Source organism: Cricetulus griseus, chromosome 8, assembly GCF_003668045.3.
Source record: "Cricetulus griseus strain 17A/GY chromosome 8, alternate assembly CriGri-PICRH-1.0, whole genome shotgun sequence".
NCBI classification, from domain to species: domain Eukaryota; kingdom Metazoa; phylum Chordata; class Mammalia; order Rodentia; family Cricetidae; genus Cricetulus; species Cricetulus griseus.
In genome coordinates this window covers 74581687-74603147 of record NC_048601.1, presented here as the reverse complement: position 1 = coordinate 74603147, position 21461 = coordinate 74581687, and the positions used below count along the sequence as shown (strand labels likewise).

Below are 21461 nucleotides of genomic sequence, written 5' to 3'. Positions count from 1 at the left end.
GAAGGGTCTATTTTGGCTCACAGTTTGAGTCCATCATGGGGAGGAAGTCATGGAGGGTAAGGCAGCTTTGCATCCAAAGACAGGGAGAGGGGAAGATGAATGCTGGCTCTCTGACCTCCACACAGGAGCCATGACACAAGCATACACACACGAAGTAAATACACATGATAAAAATGTAAAAGGATGCATTCTAGTAACTAGACTAATTTAAAAACAAACTTACTAACATGTTTTACTCTTTCACAGAAAGAACAATTGCTAGGCAGTGGTGGCACACACCTTTAATCCTAGCACTCAGGAGGCAGAGGCAGATGGATCTTTGTGAGTTCAAGGTCAGTCTGGTCTACAGAGCGAGTTCCAGGACAGCTAGAGCTACACAGAGAAACCCTGTCTCAAACAAACAAACAAAAACAAACAAAAAACAGTGCAAACCCTCTTCCAACTGCAGCTGCCATCCATGACATGGGATTAAAGACGTGTACCACCACCGCCCAGCCCAATAAAATATTAAAAAAAAAAAGTCTGGGATGGACTTCAGTGGCACAAGACCCCATGATAAAATAAGTAAGCAAACAAATACATGTTTTTAAAAAAAACCCAACTAAGTCTTCCAAAGGCTGTCCCAGTAAAAATGATTGAGGTCATCACTGACCCCTCTCTAGCACTACACACCAGGTCCAGTGGCCCTACCTTAAAATGTAACCTTGGACAGGTAAAGCCTTTGTCCCTCAACACCTCAAACCATTGAATGTCTTCCTGTCTCAGGGTGAAAACTCACGATGGTTTTTGGGATCTCATCTCCCTCTACTGCCTCCCTTGGTCCCTCTACTTGGGCTGAAATGGATTCCCTCCCAGTTACTGAACACATCAGTCGATCCCCAGGCTTCCCTACTTGTTCCGCCTGAACTAATTTCATCAGCTACACGAAGGGTTCAGGGTTCAGTCTCTCACATCGCTCAGGTTATTGATCGATCATCACCTCATCATCAAGGTATTTGTTGAGCACCCTATTTAGAAAACGATTATCCTCAACCTCTCATCCTTGACGTCTCTTCCTTCATCTTACTCATCACTACCTAATACACTGTTTCCTTGCTTGATTTCTATAGTTTAATAGGGAGTGACCTGCGTATTTATTCCCTATTCAATTCTAATGGAGAATTTTTATTTGTTCTGCTCAAGGCTGTATCCTCGGGCCAAGAATAGTGCTGGTGCAGGGAAGAGGCAGAAAGGGTGATTTGTATGACTAAAATGAGAAACGCTATTTGCTGCTGGACTGGCTGCGGTCCACACTTGCTGATCCCATTATGCACCAGTGTCTGTGCAGAGTTAAGTAACCTCAGTATTCAGCAACATTAAGTAAGTTGAAACATTTTGCTTCAATGTTGCTTTTTTTTTTCTATTTTAAGATTCCGTGTTACTTGTAACAAAAAAAAATGATATACGGATTTCTAAGTTTAAAAAAATCTCTGTGAGTTCGAGCCCAGCTTAGTTTAAATAGCAAGTTCCAAGCCAGGTAGGGCTATCTAGTGACTATCTCAAAATAAAACAAAATAACACCTCAATAATTCACAGTGCCTCTTAACATGGGTCACGGCAAGACAGTGAAAATGGAATCCGTTAAGAACTGAGTCTACATAAACAATGGGTCATCTTTATGTGTATGTCACGAATACTGCGTGTTGCGTACTAAAATTATCTTTAATTCTCTGTAAACTGGACATTTATTTTTATTTTTGCTAAATCTGGCAATCCTATTTTAGGAAAACAAACGGCACACTGTAGCGTCTATTTCTAGCGAAAGAAACACGCCAGTAAAACCGGTACAAATCTTGAGCTATCTGCAAGCTGCGTGGCTTTTACGTCCCCACGGGTGAGTAGGTGGGAGGGTATCAGTACCCGCCCAATGTCCCAAAATCAAAACCCACGGTGCACTGTGGGAGAAAAACCCTGACAAGCAGAAACGACAGGTCGGGTGGTGGCAGCAGAAGGGGACGAAGCGGGCCGGACCGGGGCAGGATCCGAGCCTAGCTTCCGTTCCCAGCCTGTCAGTCACCCGTGCTCGGCGGAGGCCAAGGCTCGAAAGCCACTTTCTGGCCCTTACCGATGTTGCCTTCGATGGAGAGGCTCCGGGGGCCGCCCCCGTCGTGCATGCTCCTGGCGCGTGGCGCGTCCATGAGCGCGTTCAGAGCAAGGGAGCGGAAGGGCGCTCGGAGTCGACGCAGAAGGAACCCACCTGCGGCCATCCTAACCCAGCTCAGCGAGGCGGGCACTTCCGCCGGGGGCACTTCCTCCTGCCGGATTGCGGCTCGCCGCGCGCCTCTGACGTCAGAGGGCCGTCAGGCAGGAAATGGCTGTTTTTAGCTTGCTAGAGGATGATCCGGGGGTGGGGTGGGGAGCTCAGGGACTGCTCTGTTCTCGCGATGTTTGCGGGGACCCTGTCTCGGTGTTTCCATGTAGGAGGCTTTGCAGACTGGTGGAGTTACGTCGTCCAATAGCCCTTTCGTTATTGTTTTAATTACACTGTATGTATGTATGTGTGTGTATGTATGTGTATGCATACACACCTATCTGTCTGTCTGTCTATCTATCTATCTATCTATCTATCTATCTATCTATCTATCTATCTATCTATCTATCTATCCATCCATCCGTCTTACTGGCCCTAAGATAATGACTCCTTCCCCCACACTTTGGGAGTTTATTGCCGACAGTAAAAAAACTGGACATTTTAGGTAAGAGGGGAACACAATCCAATAAGTTACACAACTAACGCTTCTCATTCCATGTAGCTGCCAGCACGATGTTGGACCATTATTTTTACGTTGAAGAATCAGCTTATTCCACCCCATTTCTTATTTTGACTTTTAAACAAGTAAAACGCTCACTCAAGGCACTGAAGAACCTCATCAGGATAAAGTGTTGGATCTGGTATGGGCTTGGCTCTGTGGCAATGAGCCGTGGCAAGAAGGAGAGAGGTCCAAAGGATATGGAATGTGATGTGCAGTGGGAAGAGAAGAGGCATGGGAGAGACTTTCTGGGACATAAAACCTTCGGTCCTACAGCCGGAGACCTGTGACCTACGGAGCCACAGGGGGAGATCTGAGCTGTGCCACCAGGAAGGCCTGACTGCCTTGTGACCCCCCCTTACATATATACAGGTTGGCTAAATTCATATTTGTTACATTTGTTTATTTAATCTTTTTTTTTTTGATTGAAGGCTGGGGGTGATGGGAGCAAGGAGGCTCAGCTGGTAGAATGTTTGCCTTGAATGCACAGGCCCTGTGTTGGATCCCAGCACAGAATCCCAGTATGATGGCATGAACTTGTAATCCTAGAACTTGAGAGGTGGAGGCAGGAGGATCAGAAGTTCAAAGTCATTCTTGACTACACAATGCATTTGAGGCCATCTTGGGATACATGAGACTGTCTCAAAAAGGGATAGAGGGCTTGAAAGAGGGCTCAAAGGTGTTTGCTGCTAAGCCTGTCCACGTGAGTGCCACTGTCCTGATGAAATGGAAAAAAAAAAAAAAAACCAAAAATCAATTCCCTAACGGTGTCATCTGACCTCTACATGTATGCCTTGGCACATGCATGTTCTCCACCCCCAATAAATGAAAATGAACTAAAAACATTAAAAAATTTAAATATGTGTAAAATTTTACTGTAATCTAGGTGGGGATGCTAATGGAGATTGGAGCTACTAAATTACACCCTTTCCCACGGCCACACCAGTAGTCATCTCTGTGTGAAAATATCCTTTACATTTCTTTGCCTGAATAAATTCAGAGCTGGGAATATTTGCATACACACACACACACCACACACACACACACACACACACACACACACACACCCAAAGTTTGAGAGGCTCTCTTTGTCCTTAGAGTCCTTGTGAAATTCAACAAGGAAGTTGTCTGCAGATACAGGTAAGTACAGGCAACTAAACTCCTAAAAATTAGAGTGTCTTAAGAGTTGGTTTTTACAAACTCAAAAGCATACTGAGGAAAGCCAGATTTTGTAGCTCATGTCTGTGATCCCAGTACCTGAGAGGTTGAGTTAGGAGGAGTGTTGCAATTCAAGCCCTCCAGGTCAGCCTGGGCTTCAGTGTGAGACCGCGTCTTTTAAAAACAACAACAACAACAACAACAACAACAACAACAAAGAGCTGTTAAGATGAGTCAGCATGGGGTTGGAGAGATGGCTTAGCAGGTGAAGAGCATTCAGCACTGTTCTTGCAGAGGACCTGGGTTTGGTTCCCAGCGAACATGTTATTTATTTATTTATTTATTTTCAAACTGTTTTTTAAAGACGGAGTCTCACTATGTAGCTTAGACTGTTCTTGAACTCAGTGCTTCTCAGTTTTCTCCATGCTTAGATTACAGGCAAGTGTCATGTCTATTTTTTTTTTTTTTTTAGTTTAGGTTTATGATGTGAATTAATGAACAAAACCATTTTTACCTAGTTGTCTGCCAGGTATCATGATGCCATTATTAGTAATGGTCTTTCTATCCTTTATTTATACTTATTATATGCTATGCCGTTCATAAACTTAATCATGCTAGACATGATAACAGTAATAATCACAGTACTTTTGGAGGGAGAATCAGGAGCTCAGGATATTTTCAGCTACATAAGGAATTTGAGGCCAACCCTGGGCTGCAGAAGACCTGGTATAATCTTTTCCGGTATCTCTTTAGTTCCAGTTTTAAATTCCTAAGAGAAAGAAACTGTGGCCAGAGGCTAGGGTCTCATGGTATGACATGGGAACTGTATTTGTTACTTCTCTTGTTGTAGCAGGATGCCAGACAGAGGCAAATTAGAAGAGGAAAGGTTTGTTTTGGCTCTTGGTTTCAGAAGGATTTCAGTCCACGATAGAGGTGGGAATTGCAGGAGCATGACAGTGAACCAGGAGGCAGAGTGCACAGGCTGTGCTGGGGGTAAAGCCAGGAGGGGGCATAACTTTTAAAGGCCCACCCCTAGAGACAGGCCCCATCTCCTAAAGGCCTTCAAAATAGTGCCCTAGGTTGGGGATAGACTCAAAAACACTAGCCTGTGAGTGACATTTCATATTCCAGCCTCTACATGGCACCCTCTCTATGCCTAAGAAAGAGCAATTAAAGGGTTCATTAAAGTAGCTCCTCCCCAGAGTTACTAGTTCCTACCGGCTGATGTCAATAGGTCTTTTTATCCCAGCTCAGGTGCTGTCCAGAGGAAAGTTGTGACATGTTGTATAATGGGATTCATGCCTGCTTATCTTGGAGAGTGAGGTACTTCCTCACTCTGCTGGAGTTAATGCATAGGGGCTGATGCCCCACCAGAACTCTAGTCAGGCAGCGTCCCTTTGCTTGTCCCACGTTTGCTAAGCATCTGCTCTATGTCAGGTTCCCTGCTTAGCTCTCTGAGTGCAGCTCTGAAGGATGGATTAGTTTTCAAGTGCTTATAATTGTTGCTGTCGTAAGTAAAGTTGGCTGACAGCACATTAAAGACTATGCCATCATTAAAATGAGTGAGACAAATGTTCAAAAAGGTGCCTTTCTTCTGTTCCTTGGGCATCTATTTAACATATGTGGGGGTGTGCATATTCTTGTGTTTATGTATACTTGTATATGTGTGAGTGCGCGTACAGAGGTCAGAGGACGACCTCGGGTGTGTGTTCTTGCCTTCTACCTTGTTCCAGACAGATTTCTTGTTCTTTACCACTGTGTGCTAGGCTGTCTGAGTATTCTACTGTCTCTGCTCCCACCTAGCTGTAGGAGCCCTGGGATCACAGATGGGTGCTGCCGAATCCAGCTTGGTGTGTGTTCTGGGGATCCTAGCTGAGGTCCTTGGACATGCACAGCATGCGCTTTGCCCGCCGAGCCATCGCTCTAGCCTCCTTTTGGAAATGTCCTTACTTATTGACACCAACTAACAGATCCCTTGTTCTGTAATTATGAAGATTGGAGTTCAGGTCCCAGGACCTACGTAGCTGGTTAAATTTCTTGGCATTCCCACAAACATCTGTAACCATAGCTCCAAGGTGGATGAAGACATGCGGATTGCTGGGGCTTGCTGGTCTCCAGCCTAGGAAGCAAAGGCCCAGGTTCAGGGTGAGACCCTGCCTCAAAGGAATAGTCAGAGGGCACTGGATGCCCTCTCTGGCCTCTGTGCACAAGCATACCCATACACACAGTGTGCATATGCTCACACGGATAAATAAATAAATAAAAGTTTAGAGGAGCTAAGATGGCATTTTTGTGTTGTTTTTAAAGTAGAAAAATAGTGGGGTAGGGGTAAAAGGGGAGATCCAGGAAGTCAGATGGGTATGGAGGATGGGGAGGGTAGAACTAGTCAGCCTGTCCACTGCCCTTCAGGTGGACAGGTGGAGATTTCAGAGCATCCTTCTAAGAGTAAGTTGGTCTCTACATGTCCTTGGATCCTCTCTCTCTCTCTCTCTCTCTCTCTCTCTCTCTCTCTCTCTCTCTCTGTGTGTGTGTGTGTGTGTGTGTGTGTGTATGTTGTATGTGTGGTATGTGCATTGTGTTGTATGTGTGTGTCCTTGAGCTTTGCTGTCCAACAGCCAGTCTCTTGGAGAAGTGCCTGAGGAAGCATACATAGGTCAGAGAGCTCTTGTGTTCCCAGGGTGCAACCTCATCAGTCCCTGGCAGGCTGGGATTGTGGGCGCTGGCTTTCTTCTTCTGACTTGGCTTAACTTCTAGAGCAATGTGTGTGGATTAGACTCAAGCAACCCTCCAAAGGGCCTTTGCTGACCAAGGCTCTTTGACCCCTTCTGAGCAGCCTACTGGGTCCTCCCCAGAGGCTTCTGTAGGAAGTCTCTCTCACACACACATCCTGGTTCCAGGATCTGCTTCTGGAAAATAGATCCTAAGATTGCATTCCTCCAAGGAGTCTTGGAAACACACTCTCCCTCCCACCACTCCCAAAACTCAAGTGTGGGCTACTGTCCAAGAGTTTGTGGTCTCTGCACTTGGCCACTGGGCTCCACTGTCTCTAAGTGTGTATGTTTGCAATGGCTGGGGGCCAAACTGTATTTTGAGGAGAAAGGAGGCCAGGACTAGGCTGATGAAGCAAAGGACATCAGGCAGCAATGAGGGCCTACTTCTGATCTGACTAGCAGGATGGCCTAGTCCCCAGTATGCTAGCTACGATGGGGGAATAGTACAGAAATGGAAGCTCAGAAGAGTTAAGGTCTTGGTGAAGACTCCCTAGTATTTGACACTAAAGCCAGTATTCTTTCTATAATGTCATTTTACCTTCATTCCTTGAACATTAATAAGAACAAGAACCACATATCTGGCAATGTGGGCGTACGAACTCAGCTTTTAGAAATGTGAGTCCTTATCAGTGATGTGGGGATAATTATAGCACCTTCCTCAGGAGCAGTGTGGGGATAAGAAATGTCGGGCGAGGAATTTGAGCGACTGCTCATTGGGTAAGAGCATTTGCTGCTCTGATAGAGCACCTGAATGCGGTGCCTAGCACCCTTTTAGGGTGGCTCACAGTTGCCTGTAACTCCAGCTCCAGGGGATCCTGTGGTCTTTTCAGGCACCTGCACTCACATGCACATATACCCACACAAACACATAATTTTAAAAAAGAATATTAAAAAAGAAGGCCCGCAAGATGACTCTTACAGAAGATCCAGGTTCAATTCCTAGCACCTGCATGGCAGCTCACAACCATCTGTAACTCCAGTTCCGGGGGATGTAATGCCCTCTTCTGTCCTTCCTGGGTACTGCACACATGTGGTACACAGAAATAACAGGCAAAACACCCATAATATATCTAACAAGGAGGAGGAATAACGCCTGAAAATCCTTTAGCATTGCCTGTGAGACACATATATAGGAACATCCAGGAACAAAAGAGCCCCACACGGAGTAGTAAGGCTTGAAGGTTTTAATGGTTTGTGGTTGGTAACAGCAGTCTTGAAGGGACCCTCAGAGAAGCCCCTCTGACTTTAGAAGCATTTCCTGTGGACAATGGAGGGCCCAGCCTCATCGTACTCCGGCTTGCTGATCCACATCTGCTGGAAGGTGGAGAGAGAGGCCAGGATGGAGCCTCCAATCCAGACGGAGTACTTCCGCTCCGGAGGAGCAATGATCTGCAAAGAGAAAATGCGGTGAATCATGGCCCTTCCTTAAGAGGGTGGGTAAGAAATGGGGTACAGTCTCAGATACTGGGGGACTTCAAAACCAGGTGCTCACACCTGGTTAGAATCTTTTAGACTAAGATTCTAAACCATCCAGACCAATACAAAACCCCATCTCAAAAATAAATATACAGAATTGAAAAATAAGCAAGGAGGGTCAGAAATTTTCCTCAGCCCACGTCAGAAAAACGGCAACCTCCACAGTCAAAAATGAACAGGCTAGGGACTGGAGAGGTGACTCGGTAGTTAAAAGCACTTGTTGCTCCTTCAGAGGACCTGAAGTCTGTTCCCAGCATCCACATGTGGCAGCTCACAACCACATATAATCCCAATTCCAGTGTGATCTGAAGCCTCTGGCCTCCACTTGGTGCACATACACACACAAAGGCAAAATACACACACAAAATAAGTAAATCTAAAACTAAATCAATGAGCTAGAAATGGAAGGCGATTAGACTGTTGGCCAAAATGTTCCCTACCCTGCCGCCTCCCATCGCCTCCATAGAAAGAGTGGGCTCTTCTATCCTATGACTTTGGGCTGGGCCTTGTGTTGCCTTGTCCGGTGGATGCTAGCAACCATGACACAAACAGGAATGGGAATGTATTTTCATAGTTGACCATACTCTCTGTGCCTTTCCCGTCTCCATGAGAAGAACTTCTTTGTAGGAGCTGCTGATGCTTCATACTCAGCCTTGAAAGCTGAGATTCAGGGCCTGACCTGAGCTGAATAGACCCATTGAGCTGCCCAGCCAAAGCCAAAGCTGACCTGGATTAGCTGACTTTCTGCTGTTATGTGCCTCTGAGATTTTCTAGGTGTTTGTTACTCAGCAAGAGCTGACCAATACTAAAATCAATAGGGAGATCCTTGTTTGGTTCTTGCCTGGGGTTTGCATTCGTGGATACTTTGGGCTGAGCTGATTCCCTTTTCAACTCCATGCTGGTCTGCTTAAACCCTGCTTTGAGCTTTGTTTGGCAATGGCCGCTTATATCTGGGAGGCAATCAGTTTTATGCATGTGTTGCTAAGCCTTTCCACATGTCAGACAGCTTTGAACTCCAACTCATTTTCTAGTATTTGAAGTGTCTAAAGTGTTTTGTTTTTGTTTTTTGAGATAGGGTCTCACATAGCCTTAGCTGGCCTCAAATTCTTTGCATAGCCAAGGATACCCTTGAATTCCTGATCCTTCAGCCTCTACCTTTCTAGTGTTGAAATTACAGGTGCACACCACCAATCCCCCAATGCACCCCTCAACCCTGTCTGTCTGTCTGTCTGTCTGTCTGTCTATCTATCTATCTATCTATTGTGGGTGAATGTGGTGTGTGGTGTAGGTGTGCACAGGCCATGGTACCTCTTTTGAAGTCAGAGAACAACCTTTGGAGTCAGTTATCCCCTCTCACAATGTAAGACCTGGGGAATAAACTCTGGCCTTCAGACCTGGTGACAGGTACCTTTACCTGCAGAGCCCTTTGTTAAAACAGGGTCTAACTATGTAGCTCTGTCTATCCTGGAACTCACTGTGGAGACCAGGCTGGCTTTGAACTCACAGAGATTTGCTTGCCTCTGCCTCCCAAGTGCTGCGACTAAAGGCATGTGCCCACTATGCCTGGATTTTTTTTTTTTTAATTTTTAATTCCTCAATTTTTTTTCCTAAGACAGGGTTTCTCTGTATAGCCCTGGTCATCCTGGAACTCGCTTTGTAGACCAAGCTGGCCTCAACCTCAGAGATCCACCTGCTTCTGACTCCCAGTATTGAAGTCCTTAGAAATCTTTGAGAGATCGGTATGATTGTTTGGAGACAAGAAGCCAGAGCTGTCACCAGACAAATGGAATTCCTTTCAGTCAAGACCCCTGATATCAGACACCGTCACGAAAAGCATTGTGGGGGGAACTATAGTCACAATGGTCAGCAGATCAGAGCTGCCTAGCCAAGGCCTAGAGAAGGTCTCTGGGAATTTGAAGTGACAACCAGCCCTGTAGTCACACATTCCCTCTCTAGAACTTTCCATCTCTTCAAGTCATTTGTGCGTTGTTGCTGTTGTATACATGTATTTTTGCATGTATGTGGATTCCAGAGGTTAGCATCTGGAATCTTCCTCTATCTCTTCCCATCTTATTTTCTGAGATACAGTGTCTCTTGATGAATCCTGAGCTTACTGATTCCATTCAGTTGGCCAGCCTTTGAGCTCCAGGAATCTGCCCGTCTCTGCCTCCCTAGTGCTGGAATTACAGATGTGCTCCATCCACTTTTGTATGTGGGGGCCAAGGACTTAGGCTCATAGAAAGTACCCTGCTGACTGAGCCACTTCCAAATCTCCCTTCAAGCCATTTTTAAAGTTTAATGATACATTGTCACTTTCTTTTCTTAATTTTTTTTAATGATCTGGACATGGTGGCACAAACCTTTAATTCTAGCACTCAGGTGGCAGATTCAGGCAGATCTTTATGTTTAAGGCCAGTCATGTCAACATAGTGAATTCCAGATCAGCCAGGGCTAAATAGTGAGTCCCTATCAAAAAGAAAAGAAAGGAAGAGAAAAGAAAGAAGGGGAGAAAGAAAGAGAGAGAGAGGAAGAGAGAGAAAACCATATGTATGTATATGTATCTCTCTCTCTCTCTCTCTCTCTCTCTCTCTCTCTCTGTGTGTGTGTGTGTGTGTGTGTGTGTGTGTGTGTGTGTGTGTGTGTGTTGCACACGCAGGTATCCACGGAGGTCAGAAGAGCATTAGCTCTTATAAGTTATACATTTTAAGTATTGGGAACTAAACTTGGGTGCTCTGGAAGAGCAAGCATTCTTTTTTGTTGTTGTTTTGTTTTATAAGATAGAGTCTTACTGTGTATCTCTGTCTGGTTTAGAACTCAGCATGTAGACCAGGCTATTCTGGCACTCACAGAGATCCACTTGCCTCTGCCTCACAAATCCTGGGACCAGAGGTGTGTGCCATCATGCCTGACCCAGCAGCAAGTGCTCTTAGTGGCAGAGTCATCTCTCTGACCCCAGTCACTCTCTCTTTCTATTTCCCTCCTCCTAATTTCCCTTCAAATTCCCTCAATATTGTCATCATCTCAAGTTCTTCCAATGTCTTCTGACATGATATCCATGTGGTCAAGGACTGCGTCATGCTAAGCATATCTTTGTCCCATCATTGCCCTAGGAGCATAATCTTCCATGATGCGATTGACTGTTGACCAGGAGGATAATGATGAAACCAGGAGACTACCAAGCTCTAGGCAGGCATTTGTACATAGACCAGCAAAAGGGAAGTAGGGCAAGACCCAACCCACCTTGATCTTCATGGTGCTGGGAGCCAGGGCTGTGATCTCCTTCTGCATCCTGTCAGCAATGCCGGGGTACATGGTGGTGCCCCCAGAGAGGACATTGTTAGCATACAAATCCTTGCGGATGTCAATGTCACACTTCATGATGGAATTGTATGTTGTCTCATGAATTCCAGCTGACTCCATGCCTGGGGGAGGTTACAGAGTTTAGTCAATACCCATGCCTTCAGAAATGTAGCTCATCCCAGGCATTTTGGGAGGCTAAGGTAGGAGGGTCAATGAATTCGAGGCTAGCCTGGGTTACAGGGTGAGACACTTTCAAAACCAGACAAAAACACCATGAGAAGCGCAGCTCTGGCTCTTTAAAGGTCCTCCCCATGGCAGCTGCCTGGTCCAGACCCTTGATCAACTGTCATCTAGACCACAGGCTCAGATCTCCCTACCAGTGGTGGCCCTGCCCTTAAGGCTTCACACCTTAGCTGATCTTTCTCACTGTTGCCCAAGGCACATTTCTGAAGCAACACACTTCTTTCCCCGACTTTAAGGAGACGTAATCCATATACTGCAAAGTTAACCCTGTTACAGTGTACAGTTCAGTAGTTGTTAGCATATCCACAGAGCTGGGCAACTGTCACCACAATATCATTTTTTAAAGACAAGCTGATTTTGAGTTTGAGGATGGCCCCAAGCACTGGGATTACATTGGTATACTACCACACTCAGAGCTAGAGCATTTTCATGGTCCCAGAGAAACTCCAGCTCCCCATTCTTCTCCTAAACATTCCTCAAGAAAGTGGCTTCCTTTATTAAGTATTTTTTCTTTTTCTTTTCTTTCTTTTTCTTTTTTTTTCAATACAAGGTTTCTCTGTGTAGCTTTGGAGCCCATCCTGGAACTTGCTCTGTAAATCAGACTGGTCTTGAACTCACAGAGATCCACCTGCCTTTGTCTCTGGAGTGCTGGGATTCAAAGGTGTGTGCCTCCACAGCCCTTTAGTAAGTATTATCTCTTAGTCCTTGTCAAAGTACTATTTTTTTAAGTTTATTATTATTCTTATTGTTTTATTTATGTGTCTGAATATGGGTTTGGGCATATGAATACAGTGCCCACGGAGGTCAGAAGAGGGTGTCAGATTCCCTGGGACTACAGTTACAGGCTGTTAGGAGCTGCCGTGAGTGTGCTGAGAACTGAATATGGGCTCTCTGGAAGGATTAGTTAGTGCCTATAAATGGCGAGCCATCTCTCCATCATGCCCCATTATTTCCGTTTTTATAGCTGAGAAGGTATAGATGGGAGGAGATGGTAGTCCAGTGTGACAGTGCTCAGAGGTAGAGAGGTACAGGATCAGCACTGAAAGTCAAGTCTGAGCCCAGATTTACTCTCTGTGCCTCTGTCTAGATGCGGGCTCTAGGACATGAATGCTAAGTGATGCAGAAGTGGTCTGGATTGACCTTTAACCTCATTTTTAGTTTCATACTATATTACCTGTCTTATTTTTAATTTAAAAATATTTTATTGTATGTGTATGCCCACATGAATTTATGTGTACCATGCTCATGCAAGTGTGCATGAAGTCCAGAAGAGGGTCTTGGATCCCCAGGACCTGGAGTTATAAGCTTATGAGCCACCATGTGGGTACTGGGAACTGAACCTAGGTCCTCTGCAAGAACAGCTGGTGCTCTTAACCCCCAAGCCATCGCTCCAACCCCATTCTGTTTTTTTCTTTATCTTGATTTCCTTAGTCTTCTATTCAAAATTACATTTTTATTTACTTATTTATGGAATACTGTTCCTTCTTGGGAAAATTTAGGGCAGATAAAAGTAACAAACAAAGTTCCTGTGACTCTAGGTGTTTCCAAATCTCATCCACTCTTCTGCCTTGCATCCTCCCTCTCTGTCTCCTCCATCCTGAACCCTCTGCTCTCTATCCATACACCCTGCACCCCTGTCTTAAAACTTTCTGCCTTGGCCCCTCCACCCTGCATTGTTGGAACTACTTTTTCTGAAAATATCTTTTACCTTTAGAAAATCAGCTTTTGCCAGACCTTGCAACCAAGTTAATAACATGCATTGAGACCATTTAAAACTATGTGCTCAATCAATCAGCTGTCCTGAAGTGTACTCAGCCTGTTTAACTTGCCTTTAGGAAAACAATGTAATCAACCTTACTATACTTTGGACTTCCTACACAATCTCCTTTTACAAGCTAAGCTAACTACATAGCTTAAACTATGCATGCTTCCATGCCCCTGATGCAGAATAGTGTGTGTGTGTGTGTGTGTGTGTGTGTGTGTGTGTGTGTGTGTGTATGTTCTGTGGTAACCATTTGCTGAAAGCAGTCAACAGGTTGAAAGCAACCTTAAAGAAAATAAACATCCTATGAACATTGGAAGCAACATGAGGATGCAGGTTAATGACATTTATGTTTTGCTCTGAGTGCTATTCTGGGTTAATGGGGTCAGTAAAATAACTTCTTTCCCTTGTAAAACTCTGCTAGGGATTTCTGTAAAGAATTCTTCATTCCCTTTTCATATTATATGTTCTATGATGTTCAAGAAATACAGAGCAAAGGTTTTTGCTAGGCGCTGGCTCCAGACAGGCCGTAGACACATACAACAGACAGATGGCAGATCGAACACAGGCTCCAGACTCTGGATAGATGGAAGAGACAGGGAGGGTTCAGATTTAGGCTCGCTTTTGCTCTAAACTACTCCAAGAGGAAGATTCTTTTCATCTTTGAATGTGGAACCAAATCAATACACACCTCTACCCTGCACCTTCCATCTTGCATTCTCTATCCTGTCCTCCTCCACCTTGTACTACTCTACCCTGTACCCCTCTGCCCTGCCTCAGAGTGATGAGCAGGGTGGTAGGCATCGCCTCACCGATGAAGGAAGGCTGGAAGAGGGTCTCGGGGCAGCGGAAGCGCTCATTGCCAATAGTGATGACCTGCCCGTCAGGCAACTCGTAGCTCTTCTCCAGGGAGGAAGACGAGGCCGCTGTGGCCATCTCATTCTCGAAATCCAAGGCCACGTAGCACAGCTTCTCCTTGATGTCTCGCACAATTTCTCTCTCGGCTGGAGAATGTAGAAATGGCAAAGTGGTTACTGGGCTCTGCAGCCTTGCCTCAATCATGTGCTCTCCAGGAAACTCTTAGTCTACTTTGAGCCTTAGGAAGAGGACAGAACTGCCCCAAAGAGAGTCAAGGCTCTCCTCCATGCTGGGTTAAATGTCCCATCCCTCAAAAAGGCTGGATTCTCAAGCAGGGACCCAAGGGATGGTCTTCTTGCTCTGTCACTCTGTCTTGACAATGCCACAGTTGTTCCTGGGGTCTTACAGGGCATATTATGGGGTAGACTTGGATTTATCTCTCATGACTTGGCAGAATATAAAAAAAAATTACTATCAAAAATCCCCTTACCCAGGTGGGCTTCATGAGCCCCTTTGCTCTCAGATTATTTTTTATATCATTTGTTCTTATAGAAACCACAGACACCTCCAGGGAGAAAAATTTATCACCAGCTCTCCAGTACAGCTCAACCTTGCTGAAACCGCTGGGCCTGAGGTGACATGAGCATAGGCAGTGGGTGCTGAGGCAGGGAGTGCTGAGAAGGCTCTCAGGATGCTTGGGCAGAGCACTGCAGAAGGAAGTTAGCTCTAAGCCCTGTCCTCCCCAGAGCACCTCCATGGGGAACCTTCTTCCTTCAATAAGGCTGTCTTCACACCGCAGGGGTTCCCAGTCTACCCCAAGACTATCTGAGGTCAAAGCCACAGAACTGCCATCATTCCCGAGAACTTCTGGGCTTTGAGCTCAAGTCTGAATGAGGAAAGGGGCGGGTACCTGTGGTCACAAAGGAATAGCCTCTTTCTGTGAGGATCTTCATGAGGTAGTCCGTGAGGTCCCGCCCAGCCAGGTCAAGACGCATGATAGCATGGGGCAGTGCATAGCCCTCATAGATGGGGACGTTGTGGGTCACACCGTCCCCTGAATCCAGAACGATGCCTGTGAACAGGGAAGACAAACCTCATTTTCATCTTTCGTCTGTCTGTTTCTGGGTCTGTTACTGAAGATCTTCCATTATCATATTTTCCTTTCGTAGTTAAGAAAATTCACCCACCGTGAGAATTCTCAGAGAGAGTGTGTGTGTGTGTGTGTGTGTGTGTGTGTGTGTGTGTGTGTGTGTGTGTGTGTGTGTGTTTCCTTCTCCTAAATGAGAAGAGTGGGCAAGTACTATGTCTAAATTTCTTGGATTCCTTGAAATACATACACAGTAGTGGACACTTGTCAATTTACCCTGAGTCTGGACTGCACCATCTGTTATTTGTTACTTTTTGACTGCACATTCTCTATGAGGGTGGCTGGTCCCCTGGAGATGGAGCTGCCTAAAGTGGATACTAGGAACTGAACTCAGGTCCTCTGCAAATGCAGTATGTGCTCCTGACTGCTGAGTCATCTCTCCAGCCAGGTATACCTATTGTTTGATACAGGCTTTGTGGAAAACCCTGGAAGGATGAGTGCTCAGTTAAGCAGTGGATGTATGAAAGAACACATTTTGAAAAGCATTTATGATAGTGCCCAAGTCCCTGCTGGGGATCACAGAGTCTCTGCCTCCTGGGCATCCTTCTGTATCGAGGCCACCTACTTACGTGAAAAGTCATTGCAGTGAAGGTGTGGGGATAAGCCCCTGGAATGACCATGGTAAGGAAACAGCCCCTGCTCACACATCAATTCCTGTGTTAACTATAGCTTATGTCTATTCTTCCCAACTATACAAGCAGGCTCACACACGGCATGCTCCAGGCGCATGCTCATTTGTTATTTCCCTGAACACTGTTCCTTTTGTCCCTGCCTCCATTTCAGACCCAGCATGTTTGTCTCAAAGTATCCTCCAAGGCCCTATCTGTGGATGGGCTGGACCCCAGACTCTGTGGCCGAGAGGGAAGAGAACAGAAGAGCAAAGTGCCCTGTCCTTATGAACAGCTAGAAGCTAAGCCACTTCCAACAAAGGTTACTGCTGTTTAGCCCACGGTATAAAAGGTGACTGTAGTAGGAAACGGAGGCCAGAAGTTCAGCTGTGGAGAGAAACTCAGCCAGGAACTACAGCTGACTGCCTCAACTTCCCCAGTCAGTTTCTGTTGTTCCTAAGACCCCAGTTTGATGATGTCACCTACCTACCGGTATTTGTTCTTTTACTTGGAGGGGACACTCTGCCCTGCCCAGGACTCTTTCTTGGGAACCCAGCTGACCACCCTCCCCAGCTGATTTCCACCGGATGTTTTGAGTAACCAACCTGACGATGTTCTGCTATCTACGAATCTGTCATCTGTCCCTTACTATTTATTCTTTTACTTTGGCTTGCTATAAGCTTACTACATAGCCTCTGTCATTCAAAACCAAAGGTATGGCCACCACAGATGGTTTTCAGGACTGTGAAGAAAAGCTGGAGCCAGAAGAGCAATGGGCTTCAGCGGTACTGACCTGTGGTGCGGCCAGATGCATAGAGGGAGAGCACAGCCTGAATGGCGACATACATGGCAGGGACATTGAAGGTTTCGAACATGATCTGGAAGGACAGCAAGAGGAAGAGAACTGCCTTACAAACATCACAGCGTCTCCTGGACTACAGAATGCTCTGTAATTTTCCCAAGGGCAAGAACTCTACCAACCTAGTGGTCCTTCTTTCTCCCACTTCCACTCCCCATGGGACCTGCCCTGGTGACCCCACACACACAGCAAATCTGTAGACACTGCGCTGCACTGATACAGGACGGCCAGGCTGCTTCCTGTGCACAGTGCTCTTACCTGGGTCATCTTCTCCCTGTTGGCCTTGGGGTTTAGGGGAGCCTCTGTGAGCAGGGTTGGATGTTCTTCGGGTGCTACCCGCAGCTCATTGTAGAAGGAGTGGTGCCAGATCTAGTTGAGACAAAAGCCAGAGAAGCCCAGCAGATTCCCCAGGGGTCTGAAGAATATCCAACTGGCCTGTGCATACTGGAGGAGGGCAGCCAAGTGCTACACAGGACAGGGTGAATCTGGGGAATCTCATGGCTGTTACACAGAGAAACCCTGTCTTGAGGAACAAAGCAAAAACAAAAACAAAAAAGATTCTCCATCCCTAAATAACTAAGCAGTTATTTCAGAACAACCCATCTAATTCCTATGCAGATTTTCTTTTAAGATCCATAACGTATACCTAGGGCTTTCTTTAAAGACTTCATACACTGTCCCTACTGTGAGAAAAGATTTTGTTGCTTATGTTCTTGAATTAAGTATTTAGAGATGTGTGTGAATAATGAGTGTCATTTCCAAAGCTCCAACCCATATGTTGGAGTCACAATAAATCAGTGTGTGATTTCATTGCCAAAGCACTCTGGTGGAAAAGGAGATTGTTTGATTGAGATGTTTGATTGATTGTTTGATTCCATGACCCAGGCTGGCCTTCAATTCACAGCAAAGTGGCAATCCTCCTGCCTCAGCCTCCCAAATTCTGGGATTATAGGCATGAACCACTGCACCTCCCAAGAAAGTTGTTTGCTTTTTAATCTCCAGCTCACAAATGCAGAAACTAGGCTGGGTGTGCGGTTTGTACAGACATTTCTTTGCTATCCACTCCAGCATCTTGTCTGCTCCTCTCTTTAATGAGAAGGCTTTCACACACCTGAAGGCTAGCTCACAGCCCGCATTGCCACCTGCTCAGGGAGCTCTCGGTTACATTTTAGAAGACAGTCATAGCTGAATCAGGAACTCAGAGACAATGTTTGGCAGAATGGATAAGAAGAGTACTAGGAAGGTGCTGCTGGAATTTCTGCCTGTGATGTCATCATTGTCCTGCTTCCTGCATCTTCTTATACAAAACAACAAAAACTTCCAGAAACTCTAGAATATTACTTAATTTTTTCGTTGGAGAATCAGAATTCTATATCAGCATTGCCCTTACTTGAACTTATGGCAGAGCAAACAAGTACGACAGAGAGCTGGAGTTGCAGATAGTTTTGTTGCCTGGTGTGGTATAGGAACCAAACCTGCTCTACAAGAGCATCAAATGCTCTTAACGGCTGAGCTGCCTCTCAGCCCCATTTGAGATGTTCAGTATTTTAAATAAGGGCCCACACCTGGCCAGATGGAGTCATGCAGGAGAGGTGAAGGTTGGGAATTAGGTATGACTGGGTCCTCAAAGGGAGCCATGAAGAGTTAAGAATATAGGGGACTGTATGGATGCAAAGGACAAGGGATACTGTGGGTAAGCCATTGCCATCATCCAGGGAGAGAGGTTGGGGCTCAGGTTGGAAATTATCTAGGGAATGGAAAGGGAGGAAGGAAGCATTCCCGAGGAAGATTGACAGGGTATGGAGAGCTGTATGACAGGAGAGTCAAGATGAGACATCACAATTAAAATAACCATATCGGGGGCTTCAGATACCTTTTCCATGTCATCCCAGTTGGTGATGATGCCGTGTTCAATAGGGTATTTGAGGGTTAGGATCCCACGCTTGCTCTGAGCCTCGTCCCCCACATAGCTGTCTTTCTGGCCCATTCCCACCATTACACCCTGTGACATGAAATAAAAGGAGAAAAAAATGAGTTGGCTTAGGGGTCCACACACAGAGATTCAGTCATTGTGATGTCCCTGGGAAGGAAAGAGACGAGGAAAGGAAACAGGAAATGAAGGTGTGCTGAGACAGGAAGAGGAAATGGGGGATTTCTCATGGACTGATCCCTTTTCTCTCATAGAAGACTGTGGTTTTATGAAGAACAAAGCCCATAGATGTATGTATCCCCTTATTTTGTTTTATACTCTCTGCAGGGAGAGAGGGAGGGAGGCAGGGTGGGAGGAAGAGAGAGAGACAGAGAGAGAGAAAGAGCATGAGCTCAATATAGTTCTTTCAAAGCAGGTCCTATATGGCTCACTCCTAGTGGCTCACAGTCTAGGATCCAGAGGGAACACACCTGATGGCGAGGGCGGCCCACAATGGAGGGGAAGACAGCCCTGGGGGCATCATCTCCTGCAAAGCCTGCCTTGCACAGGCCAGAACCATTGTCACACACGAGGGCGGTGGTCTCTTCTTCACACATGGTGGATGTGGCTGAGTGAGCTAGGGCCTGGAGCACCTTTGGATGGGAAGAGAAGAGAATAGTTAGCCACTTGTCAGGTAATACAGGAGACATTCTTCATGGCTCTAGGGTCCTGTTCTAGGAGAGACAGACATAGGTTTGGTTTCCTTGTTTCATATTTCCCTTCAGCTGCTAAGCACTGAATTATGTTCCAGAAACTCCTATATGGAATGCACATTAATATCCTCACACCTCAAAGTGTGACTGAGTTTAGAGACAGGTGTTTACAGAGGGTAATTGAGTTTAGAATGAGGTTATAAATCCAATATGACTTGTCTCCAATATGGCTGCTCTCATAGGGTAGTATCTGTGTAAGAAAAGAAAATGGGAATATGGATATTTGGAGAATGTGGACTATGTGAAGACATGGCCAGAAGGTAGCCATCTATAAGTCTGGGGGAGTGTCCTGAGGAGAAGCCAACCCTGATGACCTCTTGACCCTCAGACTCCTAGTGTCCAGGATTGTTGGAAAACAAATGTCTGTCCTTAAAGACCCTTTTTTTGTGGTATTGTGTTATGGCAATCATCCAAGAAATACATTTTATTTTTATTTAATTTTAGTTTTTGAGACAGGGTCTCACTATGTTCACCATGTGTATCTGTGGAGGCCAGAAGAGGGTTTCAGATCCCCTAGACTGGAGTTCAGGATGGTTGTGAGCTGCCATGTGGGTGCTGGGAACTGAACTCAGGTCCTCTGTCAGAGCAGAAAGTCCTCTTAACCATTGAACCATCTCTCCATTCCTGGGGTCTTACTATGTAGCCTTGACTGGCCTGGAACTATGTAGACCAGGGTGGTCTCAAACTCAGAGACTGGTCTGCCTCTGTCTCCTGAGTGCTGGGATTAAAGGTGTGCACCACAATGCCCATTTTATTGCAAGTGATTTTAAAGATGAAATGGTCCCAAAACTTTCATTCAGTGCAGAGAATTGTGAGAGCACTTAACAAACAGTTGTTATACAAATTGAGAAGTTTTACGATATGCCCGAGGCAGGATCAGTATTTACAAGAAGAAAGAACTCTTACAAACTGATAGGTAGACAGCCCAAAAGAAAGGGACTGTGAGAAGACAGTTGACAAAAGAGGGAAGGAAAACCCTCTCAAGGAAAGACCCCCCCCCACCCTCTCTGGCAAATTAAATAAAACCACCTTCCACCTAGCACATACATTTTTTTGGTATGTTTGTATATGTGTGTATGTGTGCAAATCTGTGTATGTGCACCTGTGTGTGTGTAAGTCAGGAGACAACACACCCAACCTCCCTCTCTCCCCCTTCCTTCTCTCTCTTATTTATTTATTCATTTATTTTACAATTTCATGCAAAAGAGAGGAATGGAGCAAGGAAAAGAGAAACTGCCTGGGAAGGAAGGGCTCTAACGTGTTATTTAGCATGTGTGACCACAGCCGGCCTGTTATGGATAGGAGGGAGAAGTGCTACAGAGTGCTGGGACAGATCCCAAACAGCCTTATGCTTAGGCCAGGCAGTGAAGACCATGAGCCAGGCAAAGAGACGATGTTTTTGGGATTTTGATCAGGAGGTCAAGAAGGTTAGACAGGGTTAGGGCAGAAGTTTATTGACACAAGGGCTGGAAGAATGGCTCAGAGGTTAAGAGCATTGGCTGCTCTTACAGGAGACCTGGGTTTGGTTCCCAACACCTACACGGTGCCTCACAATCAACTGTGACTCCAGTTCCAGGGGACCTAATGCCCTTGTCTGGCCTTCTGAGAACCAGTTACAAATGTGGTACACAGACAGATAGTCAGGCAGAACACCCCCACTCAGAAAATAAAATAACAATTAGAGAATACATTATTGTATTGTTGCACAATGGTGGTGGTGGGGGGGGAGGGCAATGCTCCTTGGCCTGGGGTGGAGCTCTGGAAACTGGAGTCCGTCTCCCCTTTCATCTTTCCATGGGTTCTGAGCA

General features: G+C 45.7%; 2 protein-coding genes and 1 long non-coding RNA gene across 9 annotated transcripts in view; 1 reads left to right on the top strand and 2 right to left on the bottom strand.

The window, feature by feature from the left end:
• The window catches only part of Dguok (deoxyguanosine kinase), a 29147-nt gene extending 26808 nt beyond the window's left edge, over nt 1–2339 (bottom strand). The window contains exon 1 of one of the 6 annotated variants that reach the window (XM_027428817.2): nt 2237–2339. Coding sequence is in view for 3 of the 6 variants with exons in the window: in XM_027428816.2 (XP_027284617.1) it covers nt 2105–2246 (142 nt within the window). In the remaining 3 variants the exon portion in view is untranslated. Of the gene's footprint in view, nt 1–2104 lie in introns of all 6 variants that reach the window. The other 5 variants (XM_027428815.2, XM_027428816.2, XM_027428814.2 and 2 more) reach the window with 5 other exon arrangements.
• A 29-nt stretch (nt 2340–2368) lies between these two features.
• On the top strand, nt 2369–17792 carry LOC103161621. 2 transcript variants are annotated; one of them, XR_004771158.1, is made up of 4 exons: nt 2369–2525; nt 2793–3161; nt 7968–8151; nt 16288–17792. It is a non-coding gene; the product is annotated as an uncharacterized LOC103161621 (long non-coding RNA). The 2 variants fall into 2 exon arrangements; XR_003487554.2 differs by lacking the exon at nt 7968–8151 and having other exon boundaries at nt 2374–2525.
• Actg2 (actin gamma 2, smooth muscle) lies at nt 7888–19685 on the bottom strand. The gene is made up of 8 exons (XM_035448966.1): nt 19372–19685; nt 18845–18973; nt 17230–17340; nt 16906–16990; nt 15268–15429; nt 14312–14503; nt 11435–11616; nt 7888–8107 (listed from the first exon to the last, which is right to left on the bottom strand). Exons 1-8 carry the CDS (start codon nt 19588–19590, stop codon nt 7964–7966), a joined length of 1224 nt encoding a protein of 407 aa, XP_035304857.1. The 5' UTR covers nt 19591–19685; the 3' UTR covers nt 7888–7963.
• Between the last annotated feature and the right edge of the window lie 1776 nt (nt 19686–21461).